We start from the raw sequence: 15,012 nt of genomic DNA, 5'->3' as shown, positions 1-15,012 counted from the left end.
AAAGAGTCCTGAGTCTTTTTAATTCTACCTTTTACTTTCTTTTTTCCAATTGCTAGTTTTCTGTTCAAAAAAAGTAGAAAAGGTACTATAAATTACAGAGCCACTCTTGAGATTTATGGGCTTCCCTGATAGCTCAGTTGGTAAAGAATCTGCCTGCAATACAGGAGACCCTGGTTCGATTCCTGGGTTGGAAAGATTCACTGGAGAAGGAATAGGCTACCCACTCCACTATTGTTGGGCTTCCCTTGTGGCTCAGCTGATAAAGAATATACCTGCAACACAGAAGACCTAGGTTCAATCCCTGTGCTGGGAAGATTCACTGGAGAAGGGAAGGGTTACCTACTCCAGTATTCTGGCCTGGAGAATTCCATGCACTGTATAGTCCATGGGGTCGCAAAAAGTTAGGCACAACTGAGTGACTTTCACTTTCACTTTTCACTTTATTGAATATTTCAAGTATTTAAAAAATATCAGAGAAATTTCTTTGAAAATTTTTGTTATTTGAGGATGGAAGTTTTTGTGGTTTTTGTTTGTTTGTTTGTTTTAATTTAAAAAATTATTTGTTTTGGCTGCACTGGATCTTCGCTCCTTCAAGGGGTTTTCAGTAGTTGTGGAGAGCAGAAGCTACTCTCTGTTCGTGGTACCTGGCCTTCTCACTGCAGTATCTTCTCTTGTTGCAAAACGTGGACTTTAGAGTTTACAGGCTTCAGTACCTGTGGTTCCTGGGCTCTATAGTGCAGGCTCAGCAGTTGTGGCACACAGGCTTAGTTGCTTGATGGCATGTGGGATTTTCCTGGATGAGGAATTGAACCCCTGTCTCTTGCATTGGCATGTAGATTCTTTACCACTGAACCACCAGGGAGTCCTGGGGATGGAAAGTATTTTTACAGAATGAGTCAAATCTGAAATCCAAATACATGTATAGGGTAAAGTTTGATTGTTTAAAATTAATAGCTAACCTGTGCCTCTGATTTAAAAGCTCATGTTTATAAATATGATTTAATAATGGCGTAAACTTCCATACATGTTCTTACTTGAAAAGTAAATAAGCACAAATAAATTTTGGCTTCTCCATAAAAATACTTTATGTTTTTAGGAGCTGAAGGATGTTTTGTGATGTTTAATCATAAGATGAAAACAAATGAGTCGTTCTATCTTAAAAAAGAATTACATGAGTCAGTTTAGATGAACATAAGCATAGGCAAGAAGTAGCTATAATGCTAAATTATAAGTAGTACATATGAATTTGTCCGTTTTATGAAATTTGGCTAGGTGTCATGAAATTAAAGCTGTGAAATATTTGATTACAGCACTTATATAAAACAATTGTTTATAAAATATTTTTATGTTTGTACTACATCATGATGTTTTTAGCCCTTGTTTTACAGTTTTTAAATCAATGAGCAAAGAGATAAAGAACATATGACATCAAAACCAGTAACAGAAATGAAATTTAAGCTTTGAATCCCTAAGATTCCCAATAGGATTCATAATTCATTGCCTTGTTACTTTTTAAAATGTCTCCTATATTTTATTTATTTATTTATTTATTTTTTAAAAATGTCTCCTATATTTTAATATCCAATAAAAATAAGTTAACATGTCATTTTTTCCTCTTTAATCTGAATTATTCGTATCTAATTTGGATAATTATAATACAATGTTAGACTTTCATAAGTATTCTAAGTAATAGTTACAAGACAAAGACATATTTTTGAAAGAAGTATGGGTTTTATTATAGTCTCTGCCTGTATTATTGGCTAACATTACTGGTGTCATTGGGAGAGATCAAATTACTTTTTGTTGTCTTGGAAAAAGCAGTTGAAATCTTGTTTCCTTTCTGTCTTGAGCAACTTTGATTTTGTGTTTCTAGAGGTGACCACATTTGTGACTAGCATGCTTATCAGACTGATATTGGATTGGTGGACTTAGTCCCATTCAAGTTAATGTTTCAGATTAGGGCATCAATTAATTACATGTATTGCTTACTTTAGGGTCCAACCCCAATTAGAAAATGTGACCTCTGACCTCTTGTGACATATTTGGCATTGAAATTTGAGTTCTCCTGGAGTTTTTCTTGTCACTACAGACAGACCTAAATCCAAACTGTAAGTCTTCTTCACGTGTAGGTTGCCTGTGAAGTTGCAACTAGGTACCCATTATTTATTTATTTATTTACTATAGTTCAGTTTTATGAAACCCATGATTTCTAGGAACTATTTATCTTATCCCTGTCAATTTCTATTCCCTCAGTAGATTTATTGTAGGATAGGAAAGTGGCCATTGCCGAAGTTAAAATAAAGTTAATTTTAAAAAAACTTAACAGTTAATGTTATGTTGTATGTGTACTCCCAAGAATTCTTCGTTCTTATAGCTACATTCTCATTTCAATCTGGGTTGATTTACTCTTTCTTACATACCATCCTATGGTAGCAGGTTGATAGTTACAGTTTACCACTGTTACCATTGTTATTTTATTTTATATAACAACCTTACAGAAGAGTTACTGGTTCTGAAGAGCCATAACCACAGTCCCACAGTGAGTTTTGTCCAGCATGCCACACTTCTGGGGCACTCACCTTGGTTGGGATTGTTGTCCACTTGCTTTCATATGTTTCATGTTTCTCTGCAGTTCTGTGATGGACTCATACAGACAAGGCACAGAAAAGTACCATTAAAGAGTAACAGAATATGGGGAGGGAAGTGGGGGGGGTTTGGGACCGGGGGGGGACACATGTATGCTTGTAGGTGATTCATGTCAATGTATGGCAAAACCACCTCAATATTATAAAGTAATTAGCCTTCAGTTAAAAAGAATAAAGGAATAGTACCAAATAATGGAAGAGGTATCCTAGACAGAATGCAGCTCTGCCCCATATGAGTGGAATGTTTAATTAACAGTATGACAGGCCTTTGCTGGGAGAGATTGAAGGCAAAAGGAGAAGGGGACGGCAGAGGATGAGATGGTTAGATAGCATCATCGACTCAATGGACATGAATTCTGAGCAAACTCCAGGAAATAGTTAAGGGCAGGGGAGCCTGGCCTGCTGTAGTCCATGGGGTCGAAAAGGAGTTGGACATGACTTAGGAACTGAACAACAATGACAGGCCTTAATTGAAGGGGGAGGAGGTAGTGCTGGGTCACTGAGAGAGAATCAGGAAGACCTTAGGAGAATATGGAAGTTGAGTGGGCCTTGGTGAGGCAGAGAGGGGAGTTGAAACAGAGGTACTGTAGAGTCTTAGGGAATGAAAAGTCCAAAAGGCCCAAACCAAGAAAACCTCTAATGCCAGCATTGAGATCTTTATCCTGTGGCTAGACGGGATGAGAAGTGTGTTTGGAGTACCCTAGACTGAGTAGATTGAATGGTCCTGTAAAATGTCTGTCTTCTTTACCTGGCCTGGTTTTTAGCCTGTGTAATTTCCTGCCTGTGGCAGCTGGTTCCTAATTGGGTTTCTGGCCTCCTCCTGGTCTTGCTGGTCTGTTTCTTCTTTCCATCACTGATGTCAGATATGTTTTTCAAAAACACCATCTTAACAGATGTACCACAATTGAAAGTCTTCTGTTGCCCATGCTTTCCCAGTCCTTGTGCAGGGTATCAGTACCTGACCTTCCTCATTTGCATCACCTCCTGCTGCTGCCTGCTTAGATCGGCCTGCATTTCTGGGCTCTGGAGGATCTGTTATGTTCTACACTCTGCCAAGTTAGACTTCTGGTTCAAGGTGGTGAAGTAGAAGGATGTGTACTCTTCTCCTCCTGCGAGAGCACCAAAATCACAACTAACTGTTGAACAATCATCGACAGGAGGACACTGGAACCTGAATGCTTCCCAGCCTGGGGACCTGACAAAGGGGTTGGGAATCCACAGAGAATCTGACCTTGAAGCCCAGTGGAATTTGATTACAGGACTTCCACAGGACTGGGGCTAACGGAGACTCCAGACTTGGAGGGCACAAAAAAGACCTTTGTGCACCAAGACTCATGAGAAGTGAAAAGGAGTGTGAAAACTCATGAAACGAGCAGTGAATTCACAGGAAACTGAACCAAAACTGCTAGTGTTGGAGGGTCTCCTGTGGAGGTGTGGGTCTGCAGGGGCTGACTGCAGGACTGGGGAACTGGCAACAGCTGTCTGGGAATGTCCTCTTTGGCATAAACACTCCTAACCTGACCATGCAGTCTGTAGGGCTGGGTCGCCTCAGACCAATAAACTATCCAGGAGGGAGTGCAACACCACCCATCGGCAGATAATTGGATTAAAGCTTTACTGAGCAAGGCCCTGCCTACCAGTTCAGTTCAGTCACTCAGTTGTGTCCGACTCTTTGTGACCCCATGGACTGCAGCACACCAGGCTTTCCTGTCAGTCACAAACTCCAGGAGCTTACTCAAACTCATGTCCATCGAGTTGGTGATGCCATCCAACCATCTCATCCTCTGTCGTCCCCTTCTCCTCCCTCCTTCAATCTATGCCAGCATCATGGTCTTTTCCAATGAGTCAGTTCTTCCCATCAGGTGGCCAGAGTTTTGGAACTTCAGCATCAGTCCTTCCAATGAATATTCAGGGCTGATTTCCTTTAGAATTGACTGGTTGGATCTCCTTGCAGTCCAAGGGACTCTCAAGAGTCTTCTCCAACACCATAGTTCAAAAGGATCAATTCTTCAGCACTCAGCTTTCTTTATAGCCCACCAGAGCAAGACCCATTTTTTCCCATCACCAGGGATTTTTTTCCCATCACCCATTTTTTCCCATCAGGAAGCTTACACAAACCTCTTAGCCTCCTCCATCAGTGGACAGACAGAAGAAGCAAGAACCACAATCCCACAGCAACTAAAACAAAACCAAATTACAGAAAGTTAATCATCATGAAAGAGCAGACAGTTATGTCCCAGATGACCCTTCAAATAAAACCCCAGAAAAACAACTAAATGAAGTGGAGATAGGCAGCCTTCCAGAAAAAGAATTCAGAATAATGATAGTGAAGATGATCCAGGATCTCTGGAAAAGAATGGAGGTGAAGATTGAGAAGATGCAAGAAATATTTACCAAAGACCTATAAGAACTAAAGAACAAACAAGCAGATGAATAATACACTGGAATGAATCCATAACAGGATAACTGAGATAGAAGAACGGATAAATGACCTGAGGACAGAATGGTGGAAATCACTGCTGCAGGACAGAATATAGAAAAAAGAATGAAAAGAGATGAAGACAGCCTAAGAGACCTCTGGGACAACATTAAACACAGGAATATTTGCATGATAGGGGTCCAAGAAGGAGAAGAGACAGAAAGGACCTGAGGAAATATTTGAAGAGATAATAACTGAAAACTTCCCTAACATGGGAAAGGAAGTAATCAACCAAGTCCTGAAAGCACAGAGTCCCAGAAGGAACAACCCAAGGAGAAACACACTGAGACACATGGTAATCAAACTGACAAAAATTAAAGACAGAGATAAAATAGTGAAAACAACAAAGGAAAAACGACAAATAACATACAAGAGAACTCCCATCAGGCTATCAGGTGATTTCTCAACAGAAACTCTACAAGCCAGAAGGGAATGGCATGACATATTTAAAGTGATGAAAGGGGAAAACCTACAACCAAGAATACCCAGCAAGACTCTCCTTCAGATTTGATGGAAAACTCAAAAACTTTCCAGACAAGCAAAAGTTAAAAGAACTCAGCACCACCAAAACAGATTTTCAACAAATGCTAAAGGAACTTCTCTAGGCAGAAAACAAGATAAGGAAAAACCCTACCTATAGAAAATAAACCCAAAACAATTAAGAAAATGGTAATAGAATCATACATATCAATAATTACCTTAAATGTAAATGGATTAAATGCACCAACCAAAAGACAAAGACTGGCTGAGCAGATGAAAATGTGCACATAGGCAGTTCCACTTATCACATCAGTCTGCTTGACCCCCTCAATTATACATAATTACTTTATATTGTTAGGTTAATCATGTTCCCATTATGGCTTGCAATTATAATTATCTTTTATTTTTGTCTATTGATTGTGAAAATTGATAAACAACTTTTACTGTTGTGATTATGTAACTATTATTTATTTAATACCATAGTATCATGATTTGTCAGCAGAAAAATTACAGAAATCTGTATCACTGAAACTACCATTTAATAGAAAAACCTGTAATCACTTTTTAAAATCCAGATGCATATCAGAATTATCTTGGAATTTTTTGAAGAATACAAAGGCCCAGGTATTGTTTTTATTTTTGCCAGAACTCCACAGATATGTCTTATGAGCAGCCATATTTAAAACCACCTGGACTATTTGAGGATCTTTTACTTTTATCCAATTTGCTTCACTTTTTCTATTTCATATTCAGTGCTTGCATTTCATTTAGTTTATGTTTTCCAATTTCTCCATCTCTCTTCTTTTATATTCTTTCCTAAGCCTTTATCAGTGTAGTAGAAGAGCTTTTGTATACATATATATAAATAATATGTATAATAGATATATTTTCGAAAACTTATGAATTTTTGCCTAACTAAAAATGTATGACATTTTGATTCCACTTCTATTCATACTGTTTGACAGTATGAATTTTAAATATATTTGTGTAGGACATGATTAATACAAATTAGTTATATATAAATCTATTTAAATTATTAATGACATCATTTAAGATGCTCCTATTCTCATTCTTTCTGCACTTGATAAAATATTCTCAGAGTAATGTTAATATATCTCACTATGATTATGTATTTTTTTCTTTTCCCTTATATTTCTCCTGATTTTTGCTTTTTTTTAATCTTTATTTCTTTGTTGTTAAGGTGCCTAGTGGTTTATGATGTCTATCTTCTTTGTGAATGGTACCTTTTATCATTAAAAATAATCATCTTTGTTTCATTTTTTTAAAAAGACCTTGTTAAGGATGTAGAAAAAGTTATAAATAGCAGTTTTTCAAAGTTAATCAGGAAAAATTATCTTACTTACAGTTGTAATGGTATTTACTCTCCTCTAATCTAAATTACAGAATGGTTTTCATGGATTTTTGCCAACTGACTTTAAAATCATTATGGATAAGTAAAGGACAGAAGAGCTAAGATGAGTTTGGAAAGAAAGGAAGGAGCCTGCCCAAGACTGGCAAGCCCATGCAGGAGAAAGGCGCTATCGTACATTTGGAGGGGTGGTAAATGGTGGCTACTTTTTTTTGTATAAATAGTCTTCAGCCAGTAGATACATGAACAAAATAAAAAAGGAGTACTGTTGAAAAAGAAAGTACTCCTCACACCCCTTTTGGGTGAACCCCTGTTCTCAGAAGTAACCTCTTTTGACAGTTCCTGGAATATACCCCTAGAACTCTTATACAGCGATAACTATATAATGTTTTTGAGAAATTGTACCTATACCATGATTTCTTTTCAAAGATCCATTCTCTTAGCAACTTTCAAACATGCAGTATAATATCGTTAACCATAGTCACCACGATATCTACTGTATCTCCTTGAGTTAATTATCTAATAACTGAAAGTTTGTACCTTTTGACCATTGTTACGCATCTTGCCCATTCCCTCCCCACCTCTCATGGCTGGCAATCACCAGTCTGTTCTCTGTATCTAATGAGTGTTTTTTTGGTTTGTTTCACGTATCAGTGAGATCATATGGTATTCGTCTTTCCCTGTCTGACTTATTTCATGTAGTATAATGCCTTCAGGATCCATCTATATTGTCACAAAAGGCAAGTTTTTTATGGCTGTGTAATACTCCATTATATATATCTGTATCTCACATCTTCTTTATTCATCTGTCCATGAGCACTTAGGTTGTTTCCATACCTTGTCTACTGTAAATATCTTGGCTGTTGTACATACTGCTTCAGGGAACATGGAGGTGCAGATGTGTTTTCATTTTCTTCAGATCAATACCCAGAAGTAGATCATATGGTAGTTCTATTTTAAATTTTTTGAGGAACCTCCATGTTCTTTTCCATAGTGGCTAAACCAGTTTACATTCCCACTAACACTGTACAAATGTTCCTTGTACATCCTTACTAACACTTGTTATCTCTTGTCTTTTTGCTGATGGCCATTCTAACACGTGTGAAGTGACATTTCATTGTGATTTTTGGTTTGCATCTCCCTGATGATTAGCGAGGTTGAGCATCTTTTCATGTACCTGTTGACTGTGTGTATATCTTCTTTGAAAAGTGTCTATTCAGGTCGTCTGCCAGGTTTCTGATTGGATTGATTATTTCTGTTGGTGTTGACCTTTATATGTCAAAAGATATTTGTACCTCTACTGCATCATTTGCCACCCTTAGCTGGCAGGCGGCAAAGCTAACACATCAGTCTGTGGACCACTCCACCTTGTCTCCTCCTGCCCTTGTTTGTTACGGCAATGGGGCTGCTGCTCCCATGTCACTTCCTTTTTATCTCTCAGTTAACTGCATTGGCAGAGAAAATAGAAAATAACTCTTTAAAGTTATCTGATGCCTAAACAAAAACCAGTTCTCTTCTACAAGCTGTAGACACAGAGGCTCTGCATTCCCTCTGCCATGATTTACTCCTTGCTTGAAATGAAATTCAACTCCTGAGTTTTGAAGGTTTTTCGGTGATGAGATCTTGGTTTGTGGGTTTTTTTGGTTTGTTTTTTTGTGTGTGTGTGTGGTTGCGCTGAGCAACCCTGGACTGTCAGGGAAGTCCTGAGTTCTTGCCTTTTTTCTTGTTTTGACTGCTCTGATAGATACTTAAATGACAGAGTAACTAGATACAGAATCCTTCTGTTGTACTGTAATTCCTTGTATACCTTGGGGCACTCAGCCCTGTCTTGCAGCACAGGATGTTTTTCTGGAGAGACTGAGGCCAGCATGATTTGTCTCACAGTATGTTTTTGTGTCTAGATATCCTAGTTTACTGGGGATATTGGGGATTGGAGTATTGGAGTATGGAGTATTGGGGATTGGAAAGGAATGGAAAATGGCACAAATTCAGTTGTGGCTGTAACGTTTTATTTCCTTGAAAAACGAAATGATATGAAGCAAATATGCCATAATGTTAACCTGAGTTTAGTACAATTGCTGAGTGCAAGAGAATCTGTAAACATCATTCTCTGTGGTGCAGGGTGTGTTTGGAACAAAATTTTTTAATAAATATGCCATGTAACTATAAATCAGGGAGAGCTTGTATGCTTTAGTGATGCAGTTCAAAATATATTTAATTGAAGATCACATTTTTGCTTTATTGATCATAGCATGCATTCTTGTTTTCTTTATATGTTGACAATCAGCTGTGTACTTGTATTTTCTTTTGTGTCATTTCCTGAGTTTTGAGTAAAAGTATTTTATGTTCCAATATCCTGAAGATGATAAAATTCTAGATTGAGAATCTGCAGAGTGGAGGTTAGCAGCAGTTGCCACAGAGGCTAGAACTGAATGGGATGTTTGACTATAAAATCTGTTAAAAGATTTATTTATGCTGGTTTGGGAGTATTTTGAACAAATGTTCCTCTAAATATGCAAAATAGATTTAAGCTTTAAAATATTATGATAATTGAAAGAGTTCAGTATTCAGGACTGACTGACTTCTTTCTTTTCTCTCTGTAGGGCTCTCATAAGTACGTCACAATAAAGAAAAAATATTTTCTTACTTTTATTCATTTTCATTTTTCAGTACTAAGAGATTTTAAATTTGTTTTCCTCTGTATTCAGGTACATGTCTCGAGTCCACGGTATGCATCCAAAGGAGACCACTCGTCAGTTGAGCTTGGCTGTGAAAGATGGTCTCATTGTGGAGACGCTGACAGTGGGCTGCAAAGGCTCCAAAGCTGGTATCGAACAGGAAGGATATTGGTTACCAGGCGACGAAATTGTAAGTTTTTTATTTTATAAATCTGGAACGTTATTTATGTATAGCCCATAGAGATTTGTTTTCAGGAGTTTGGTAATATTTCACAGTAAGGACCTGCGTTGGTAGGATGACTCCTTTCCTTCCTGCTTGTTTGGGAGAAAACTCACCTGTGCAGGGAGTCTGCTTCTCCTGTATGGGTTGCCTTGAATTTGAAAAATAAAGGAAAGCCCTTTGAATGTACACACAATTAATGGTATTCCATAAGCGTTTTCTTCAGTAAATATTAGTAAAAAGAAGAAAAAGTTTCAGTGAGGATAATGTTGATGCCGTCCAGACAGACTGAAAAGGATATATACTTCTCTACTCGGGGTCACATACAGAAGTACCTTTTTTAAAAGTAAAGATTGGTTTCATGTGTAATATGTCTGTCTTTCTTCCTTATTTGCTATTAACTTTTCTTATACTTTAATGACAAGTCTGTTTTTGGAACAGAAAGGTTTAAAATAGGATAAACATTAATTTTTTAGTTCTAAAATGAATAGATTTGATAATCAGATATATTGAGAGTGCTTTATCATGAATTCTCTAAAATCTAGAATTATAAAAATGACATGGTATCTTAAAATTGGTTCATTTCCCCAGAACATTGTCTTTCCCTTCATGACTCTAGGCAGTTGAGCCAACACAGACACTCACTTGTCAAGTCTGAGAGCAGTGAACTAACAGCACAGTTTTCTGTGGTAGACTATTGGCTTTAACACTGTTTTTGTCAATTTAATAAGTGCTTTTAAAGTTTCAGGAAAGAAAATTCACGTTTTTCACAAATAGAAAACATGGAATAAAAAATGTTTAATTTCACTGGTATCATTTGATTTGTGCACTAGAAATATTCTTGAAAACTTAAGTGAAAATGTTTATAATAGAATAATTCTTCAGTTGCCATCCTTGGTGGTTTAGTTGCTAACTTGTGTCCAAGTCTTGCGACCCCATGGACTGTAGTCCACCAGGCTCCTCTGACCGTGGGTGGAATTTCCCAGGCAAATACACTGGAGTGGGTTGCCATTTCCTTCTGCAGGGGATCTTCCCGACCCAGGGATTGAACCCAGGTCTCCTGCATTGCAGGCAGTCTCTTTACCAAGTGAATCACCAGGGAAGCCCTTTACAGAAAATTAAAGTTTTTGCCAATAAAGAAACTCTGGGTGCCAAGCTATAATAATAATAATAATAATGTCAAGTGGTATAAATCTATCTATAGCAGACATTTAAAGGAGGGCCACTGATAATTGATAGCTTATCATATACTCAAAATGATCCAGATAATATAAAATTTTTAATCCACAACCACTTAAAAACATAAAAGATTTACTATAGAAGGCTATATGGATAATTTCTGAGATGTCTGTAGCAACTGGCCAGTAGTAAAAGCAACTTAATCTGTAAGATTTTGGTTTGTGGATCATATGCACAAGTTTTTCATAAAAGTGATTGATTTCTCCTGTTTAGATTTGTGCTTTTCCATATGCTTTTTTCCCTCTTCAAATTGAAGTTTTTTGTTCAGTTTAATTCAGCAAGCAGTTAATGAGTTATATATGTTCAACCACATTAGGTTCTGTATTCTAGTTTTATGTATACATGTCCCTACTGCATATGTTTTTATAGCATCTTCCTTTTCTTTTTTCTAGATGAAATCTCACATGTAAGTCAAACAACGTATACAGATTTTATTAATTCTGGTTGGTTCTTATTCACAAGCATTTTTATACCAAGTATACATGTATGATTTAAGTACAACTGAGTATAAACATTGTACCTAGTTTATGAAATAGTGAAATAAAAAGAGGTAAGGTTTCTATCCCATCTCAGATATTGTTTCTAGTTGTGTGAGGGAGTTTCTAACCTCTGATACTCATTCTTCAGCTGTAATATGGGCACATTAATATTGATTTCATTTGGTTATTTTGAGGATTAAATGAGATTATCTATAGAAAGCATTTAACTATGCACTCAAAGAAAGTTTTTGACCAGTGAATAAATATGTTTAAAACAAGAAATGCCTTTTGTGTAGCAAAAGCACACAAATTTCTTACTAAACAGCAAGCAAAGATTCTCATCATTATTTTTTTTTACTTTTAACCTGTAATTGCAGACACAAGTTTTATAATGACATTTTCCTTTAGGATGCTGGATCTGTATTTAAGATGTAGTTATAAAATGATGAGGCTGATTATACGTGTATCTCATGGTTGTGGCTGGTGGACCACTTGCTACCCAGGGCTGTTTGTGTGTTGCAGTTTTCATGCCCTGAGAATACTCTGGAGGACACACAACTGACCTGTGTCACCCTTGGCACAGCGCAGGCATCTTGCAGTGGCCAGTTCTGTGTGTGAGTAGGGACTGTGTGGCCTGTGCATGCAGGCTGCTGTGTACGGGGGCTGGTGTGAATTGCACAGCTTAGGAATTGCCACCTTCTCCTCAGATATACTTGCTTGCATGTTTATTTAGCAGTTCTCTAGCACATGGCAGTGACATGTCTTGTTCTAACAAAATCAGTCTTAGGGAAGGTCAACTTTCTAATCAGCACAAAGATTTTCTGTGGTCTTTGACAGCCCTGCATGCTGGCATTTGAGTCTGGGGCTCTTCTTTATAGTTTCTCCACTTTTTATATGAGATGATACCTCTGAAAGCTTGAGGTTTTAGATTGGAGGGTGTGCATCATTATTTATCTCACTGACTTTCTACTAATTATTAAGAGAAGAAAAAAATCAAGTAGATATATATGGCCTATAAAAGTCAAGTAGATTATATATGTAAGGAAAGGGATGGGATTTTTCTACTATTCATTTTTAAACCTTTATTCAGAGTTACAGAGACTCTACTCAGGGAGTTCTGTCATTTGAGAAATGTAGTGAAGCTCCTCTTCTCTTCATTCTATAGCCTCTAAAAATAGCAGCTATAGCTCAGAGGTAGACAAGTTGGTTCCCCTTGATAAGTCCTACAAGTTGTATCCCTTGGGATACTGTGTATTAGCAAAGAGGCTGGACTCCTTGTCCTCATGTCCATGGCTCTGTTGAGAGAGAAGGTAGGCAGAAGTGTTGTTTCTTAGGCCACAAAACTATCACTGAACAGAGTCCGCTGTGTCATGCTTCTCTTCTGCCTTGCTACCTTTTTTCCAATGTTTATTTTCAAAAACTTGATACAGTTGAAAAATATGCATATCTTAAATACTATTGTTTTATTAAATCCAGCTATCATGTAATAAAAGCCTAACTCTAAAAAGATTATTTCAGGATACAATTATATATAATTTATTTAAGAGGAAGCCTGTGTAAGTCAAAGACAGTAACCTCCATTGTACTGAGATCCTGCTAGGAATGAATTGATTTCTAGACACTTTGAGATGCTGATCTTAACCACCATTTTGTATCTCTTTTGAAGTGAGAATTCGTTTGGAGAAACTGATGAAATTCAGTAGTACATAAGCATCTTCATGGTGATATTTTAAAATGTCTATTTGAGATAGAATGAAAAGTGTAATTATTAAAAACGAAGCCTCTCTCAATTTTAAATGGTTAGTTTAAATATTAGTCAGTAAACAGTGGAAGTATGTACTAGCCATAGTACATAGTACATACATAGTACATAGTATGTATATGTACTAGCCAGTTCTTAAAATGACAGGCTTGCTGAGCCGGGGCAATACTCTTGTAAGTTTTCTGTGGTCATCTTTAATTTTCAGATATCTGTCATTACTATTCACTCAGATGATCTAAATAGCTCTTTTAGAGATCATTTTTAAAGCTTTTGAAATTATACTGGTAAAAGGCCAGTAGATCTGGGTACATACTGAAACTTGTTGCATGTTTCATTTCAAGGCTTGTTTCATTTTATTTTATTTTTTTAAGGAAAAACTACGTTTGCCTAGATTGCTTCATCATCTGCTTGCTCTAAACTAATGTACATGGATGGCTACATTCAGTCTGTATTCCATCATGATATTTCATGTCCTCTATTTTAACAACTTGAGAAATATATTTCTTGGGCAGAAAATTTTACCATTGCTCAGCTAAGATGAGTTTGGTATTTAGTAGCTCCCTTTGTAGTAAATGCAACTTAATTTCTTAATTCACTAAAGATAGGAAAGTCTTATAAAAGTATTTAATTTAACACAGACATACCTCATTTTATTGTACTTTGGCTTGTGCTTTTTTTTTTTTTTTTTTTTTTTTACAAATTGAAGGTTTGTGGCAACTCTGCGTTGTCCAATGACGGTTAGCATTTTTAGGAGTAAAGTATTTTTATAATTTTAATATAATTTAATGTCTGTACCTTTCTTAGACATACTGTTATTGCACCTTAATAGATTACAGTACAGTGGAAACACAACTTTTATATGGAATGAGAAACCAAAAAAATTCATGTGACTTTCTTGGAATAATCTCTTTATTGCAGTGATCTGAAATTGAACCGATAGCATCTCTGAGGTGTGCCTGTATAAGTGTGGCAGGGCAGGTGACCTTGAGTTATGGATCCTGTGCAGATAAAACATATCAAATATGTGTTTTGATATTGAGGCTGTTGATATTATTTATTTGGTGACTCCCAACTTGATTCATGGTCCCTGGCACAAAGCTATGACTATCTATTATTTGACAAACACTTTTTAATCTGAATTAAATATTTTGGTCACCAGTATAGAGGATGGCATAAAAGTGTGAAAAGGTGACATTTGCTACAAGACTACTTGTCTCTTTACTTGCCTGCCAGATCTGGACTCAGGGTCTCCTTTCTACTTGTGTGGGTCATGCCAGTTCAAAAACGAAATACCGGCTTAGGAAACACAGCTTAGGTTTTCAGTTAGTGTGCCTCCACCAGTTGTGCTGCCGATGACTGGAGAGCAACTGCAGACATGAGCTCCCATCTCGGCTGGTCAGGCCTGCTCAACGTCAGCAGTTTTCACGTAACCTAGTTTGTTCTCTGACAAGCAGTACCTCTTGCTAGTTTTTACATAGGTCTTGAGTTAAGGTTGGTACCTTTTAAGAAGCATCATTAATGAAAACACAAATTTTGTGGTTTCTTGAAAAGATTAACATATTGGGGATAAATGGATTTAGTTTTAATTTACAGAGGGACAAGATAGGTACTTTTTTCCCTGTCTTCATCTCTTTTTCCTGACTCAGAAGGACCAGTCTAAA

General features: G+C 36.9%; 1 protein-coding gene across 12 annotated transcripts in view; it reads left to right on the top strand.

Moving 5' to 3' along the window:
* ZMYND11 (zinc finger MYND-type containing 11) overlaps positions 1 to 15,012 on the top strand; it is a 74,186-nt gene that overhangs the window by 25,116 nt on the left and 34,058 nt on the right. For 10 of the 12 annotated variants that reach the window (XM_065921435.1, XM_065921434.1, XM_065921442.1 and 7 more), the window contains exon 3: positions 9,682 to 9,841. In XM_065921435.1, the coding sequence (XP_065777507.1) occupies positions 9,682 to 9,841 (160 nt within the window). Of the gene's footprint in view, positions 1 to 9,681; positions 9,842 to 15,012 lie in introns of those variants that run through there. The other 2 variants (XM_065921446.1, XM_065921445.1) reach the window with 2 other exon arrangements.

This window comes from Muntiacus reevesi, chromosome 2 (assembly GCF_963930625.1).
Source record: "Muntiacus reevesi chromosome 2, mMunRee1.1, whole genome shotgun sequence".
Lineage (NCBI taxonomy): Eukaryota > Metazoa > Chordata > Mammalia > Artiodactyla > Cervidae > Muntiacus > Muntiacus reevesi.
The sequence above is the reverse complement of the archived record's forward strand: the minus strand, read 5'-3'. Positions and strand labels throughout refer to the sequence as shown.